The following is a 5,067-nucleotide window of genomic DNA, read 5'->3' on the forward strand; positions in this document are numbered from 1 at the left end:
TTCAAATGAACTGACCATTAACTTGAGAGATGATTTGTGAGATACCCAAACATTAGGACCCCTGAGTGCTCCTACCAATTGTACTTGTCTACTTCCTAAGAAACGGAAGAGTATGGATCTATCAGTTGTTTGGGAGCATTTTATGAAGGTGAAGGGTTGTCTTGTAGATGAGTGTATGGTTAAGTGTAATTATTATGGCTGGATGTACGCTTGCCACACAAAGAGGATCGAATCTTCAACCATGCAAAATGATTTGCTTTCATGTCCCATAAATCCTCATAAACATGGGCCTTTGGATCGGTACCAAAAAATATTAGTGGGTGAGGCAACACCCAAGGAGGGGGTTGGAGATAGTGATGGTAATACGATGAGGAATCTTGTAACTCATAAGTATAGTGAAGAGGTTGTGAGGTTGTCTATTCACAAGATGGTAATTACACATGAGTAGCCATTTAGAATTGTTGAAAGAGTCTTACAAGTCACATATCTTGGCTCTCAAAGATCTTGAATCAATCTCTACTAGAAATTAGCCGAATATGTGTTATGTTGTAAAAGAAGTTGTTGGCAACTAATGAAAGAAACAATTCCCCTTTTACCAATTGCAAAATAAATTATAATGAAAGGGCTTGAGGTTCTAAGAGTAGAATTCCAATATGAACATTACAATTCAAAATGCATGCCCATAAAAACCTTTGTTTATTGTAAAACCACGTTAGTTAGCAGCAAAATAAGAAGAAAAGGAATTGCCAAACTAAGATTTTATTCATAGGCCAATAATTGTGCAAATTTGGATAGAAAGAGTGTAAATATAAGCATCTTTGCATCACAACTATAGAGTATAGGAAGTGAGAACCATCACAACCTAATTGGTTATTGTGCATATAGAGGCTTCATACATTGTATTGGTATGAAAAGCAACAAAGTGTATTTCTCACATTGTACTATTCTGTGTAAAGCTCAGATTTGGACAACCTTGGAGTTGGAATTGCAACTGTTGGATTCTTCTTCTTTGTAACCACACCATAAGTGTCTGAAACATCAATCTTTGAACCCAGTGGCAATTTCCATTCGAAGGAGTGCAAAAATGAAGCCAAGATGTATTTGAGTGTCCTTTCCCCTAATGTAAGACCCGCGCATATTCTTCTCCCTGAACCAAATGGAAAATACTTAAAATTGTTGCCCGAATAATCAACTCTACCATAACCATCATTTAGAAACCTCTCAGGTATGAATTCCAATGGATTGTCCCAATACTTTGAGTTCCTTTGTATAGCCCAAACATTCACGAAAATACTAGAACCTTTGGGTACATGGTAACCTCCAATGATGCAAGATTCGCTTGGAGTACGAGGTACTAGGAAAGGAAAAGGTGGGTGCAGACGAAACGTCTCTTTAATTATAGCATCTAAATACTGTAATTTGGGCAAATGGGATTCTTCGACTAAGTTATCCATCCCCACAATTTCTGTTAATTCTTCATGGACTTTTCTCATTGTCTCTGAATGTTTCATCAGCCTTGCCATCACCCATTCTGACATTGTCGTTATGGTGTCGGATGCACCCACGACTATGTCCTATTTAAACATGAGTAAGGTGATCCGTGATCAGTTGAATTGAAAATTGAAAAACAAAAATAAAAATAAAATAAAATTTAATTGATGTCTAAGAGTTATCTAAAGATATAAATGGCCAACTTCAATTCGGCTAGAAAGTATTGAGACACAAAAGTAGAAAAGTGGACAAATACATACCAAAAGCATGGCCTTGAGTTGGGTCATGCTAATCGAATATGCACCGTTGTTCTGCTCCCTTATTTCCAAGAGAACTTGCAAAAAGTCCTTTCGTCCTGTCTTTGTCTTTCCCTCTTCTTTGGCCTTGGCCAAACTCTTCATCTGTTTTTCAATGACATAATCAAGTACTCGGTCAATGCTTTGGGAAATCCCCTTTACTTCCCTTACGATCCCTTGTAAATCAAAACTTGCTAATGCGGGGAAAAGGTCCGAAACATTTGGCTTTCCAAGTAGCAACATTAAATTCGAAAACATATTCTTAAAGTCAGCTCCAAACTTAGCCCCTTCCTCCCCTTGTAGCGTGCCGCCCCACAACATGTTCATGATGGTATTCATCGCTGTCACAAATGCCAGTTCTCCTAAATCTACTTGGGTACCTATTTTTTCATACACATTTTTAATGGTGTTCCTTACCTCTTCTCTGCGTAAAGTGAACGTAGTATCAAGATTTGATGGACTAAGCATCTCTCTCACAAACATCTTTCGCAACATCTTCCAGTTTGGACCATTCGGGGAAAAAGCAATATCGACTCCCCCATATGTGATTGCAAGTATAGCTTTGTTCACATCACGGTTGGAGAATAATGCATCTTGGTCACGAACAACTTCTTTAACTAGCGAGGGGGAGCTAATCACAATGCACAACTTATTTGCAAACCAAACCTTATAGATGGGGCCGTAGATCCCACACAATTGCTCAAATTTTATATGAAGTTCTGTACCTATAAACGGAAGGTACCCGACTATTGGCAAGCCACGAGGACCTGGTGGCAATGGAGGTACTGCGGCCTTTCTTTGTTTCTTGATGGCCCAGAGCAACCATAACACCGCAAAAATACCGATCAAAACAGTGAGAGTTGAACTGGAAAATCTCTCATCGCCAGCATAAGACTTCCACCATCCCATCGCAGAAGCTGCATTCAAATGTAGGTCGATGTGCAAAAAAAAAGTGTCAAAATACGGAATTTATATTTTTTGTGAGTTGTGTTGAAGCATCTCCTGGAAGGCAAGGACGAAGATAGAATGAGATTTATCAGTGTTAAGCACAGATAATTTACTTAGAACTTTGTTTCAAATTTTCGTAACCTAGACTACGTACGTTTACAATGTAATTTTTTTTTTTTAAATTAACTTTGAAATATTTTGCATGTTCAGAAGAGCTGGACTAGGAGTGATAATAAGGGTCTCTTGGGTTGAGTTCGGGTTTGCTCAAATATTTTTTTTTTCTTTTGTGCTATATATAATGATTTTGACGATCTTAATTAATCTGCCCTTTTTATTATCTTAACATGCATGACTCATTATATCAAATTGGTGGTGTGTGTATGTATATATATATGTGTGTGTACGCGCGCTGTAACCACTTATATAATTCGTTTAATAAAATGATCATGCACCTAAAAAAGAAATGATTATATATGTTGAATTAACACAAACAAACTTTATCAATCCGTTTTGCTTAATTAATTTAAATGGATTAAATTGAAAGAATTTATATCTTATAAACATTTTAACTTGTATCAAAGTATATAGATTAGTAACAAAATCAATTTGAAAATTGCATTGATACCCATGGCCATAATTAATACACATTTCCATCTTCTCAACATTTATCTAGATATCCAAGGAAAATGGACTTTTGATCTCATAAAATTCATCTAAATAAAGAAATACATAACAAATCATATTCCATGAATCATTTCCAAAATTTATTATCGACACTAAACCACTGAAAGGGAAAAAAGAAAAAGAAAAAAATTAAATTAAATTAAAAATTAAAAAAAAAATACTAAGGTGGTCTTAGAGCTTTATTTAATAATTTAAAGAACATTGTTTAATTAGACAAAATTTGTAAGTTAAGAAAGTTGACACGCATTACGATTTGGTTTGAATACTAAGAATATTTTAGATGATCAGTGAATAGTAGTGACAATAGTAATAATACAGTAGTTAATAGTTTATAAATAATAATAGTATTCAGAAACTGTGAGAGCAGTAAAGGGCCATGATGTGATGTTTTTGGCTGGACTTATATATATATATATATATGATAAGAAAATTTTTTAACAGTCCATCGCATTATTCACATATTTTTATCGTCAGTGATTGTGAAAAGATATTGAAAGCCACGATAAGTAATAGAGTATTATAAGTATGGATACAAAATGTAAACAGTACAATAGCATAAGAAAACAAGTAAAAAGATTTGAGGAAATATTTTTAGAATTGATAAATGAAGAGACTTACAAGTTGGAACTTTGGATGAAAGTCACGTACAGCTTCTTTGAGAACAAGAGTTTTAAAAATATAGAGATCGATCAAGCTTTTAGTATTCTGCTGTACTTATGTTTCAGCACGTCTTCTTATATAGAGACTGAAGTCTTGAATTATTTGCTTCTCAGTCTAGCTACTTTCTCCAAAGTCAAATAATCTTTTGAGTGAAAGATATTGCTTTCATTCCCAAACAAATATACAACTAAAAACACAGCTTCAAGATTTAAAAAATAAAAACGACTTCATAATAATATTTAAATAAATAAATAAATAAAACATAATAAAATACATGCAAAGCCACCCGTGGAGGCAGCCGCCACGAGGCCATGGCTGTGTTTTTACGGTCCTATTTTTTTTTAAATATATTTTTCAAATTGACTAATTATTATATCATCCAAAGAATTAAAAAATTTACTACTTTTTTTAAACTCTATAAAAGCATCCTTAATAAATTTAAGAGATTTTAAAGTTACCCATTAATAACCCTTCATTTTCCAAATATTATTACGAATTATTTTTTTCAAATGTGAGTTTACACTATTTTAGTTTCGATAATTTAGAGATTGAGGAAGAAACCTAATTTAGAAAAGAGAAAAAAAAAATGTTAGAGAATATCATGTAATTTTATCTATTTTTCATTTATTAAGATTTGATATCCATGATTATTAAAATTGTATCAAGTCGTCTTTTAATTTGAGCCGACAATTTATAACACTACAACTTAAATGACTTTTTGCGACGGTTTGGAAATTGTTACAGTGCGTATGGATAAACTTAGGACAGAAGACAAAGAATATAGAGGTGAGACACAAAAAAGAATTTCCTGGATGGTTTGAACAATGTGTATGCATTTTAAATGTCCGATGACTTAAAATCACTTTGAACCATTTTAATTAGAAACATATGACATACATTTATGTATAGTAGTACTTTTCCTTCTTTAACAAAAAAAAAATTAAAATATTTATCATTAACTAGATGGACAATGTTAGAACGAACAAGA

At 33.4% G+C, this 5,067-nt stretch overlaps 1 protein-coding gene across 1 annotated transcript; it reads right to left on the minus strand.

Moving 5' to 3' along the window:
* Positions 1–743: 743 nt before the first annotated feature.
* Positions 744–4,131, minus strand: LOC108979913 (flavonoid 3'-monooxygenase CYP75B137-like). The gene is made up of 3 exons (XM_035687825.1): positions 4,038–4,131; positions 1,752–2,704; positions 744–1,574 (listed from the first exon to the last, which is right to left on the minus strand). Exons 2-3 carry the CDS (start codon positions 2,694–2,696, stop codon positions 942–944), a joined length of 1,578 nt encoding a protein of 525 aa, XP_035543718.1. The 5' UTR covers positions 2,697–2,704; positions 4,038–4,131; the 3' UTR covers positions 744–941.
* Between the last annotated feature and the right edge of the window lie 936 nt (positions 4,132–5,067).

Source organism: Juglans regia, chromosome 2, assembly GCF_001411555.2.
Source record: "Juglans regia cultivar Chandler chromosome 2, Walnut 2.0, whole genome shotgun sequence".
NCBI classification, from domain to species: domain Eukaryota; kingdom Viridiplantae; phylum Streptophyta; class Magnoliopsida; order Fagales; family Juglandaceae; genus Juglans; species Juglans regia.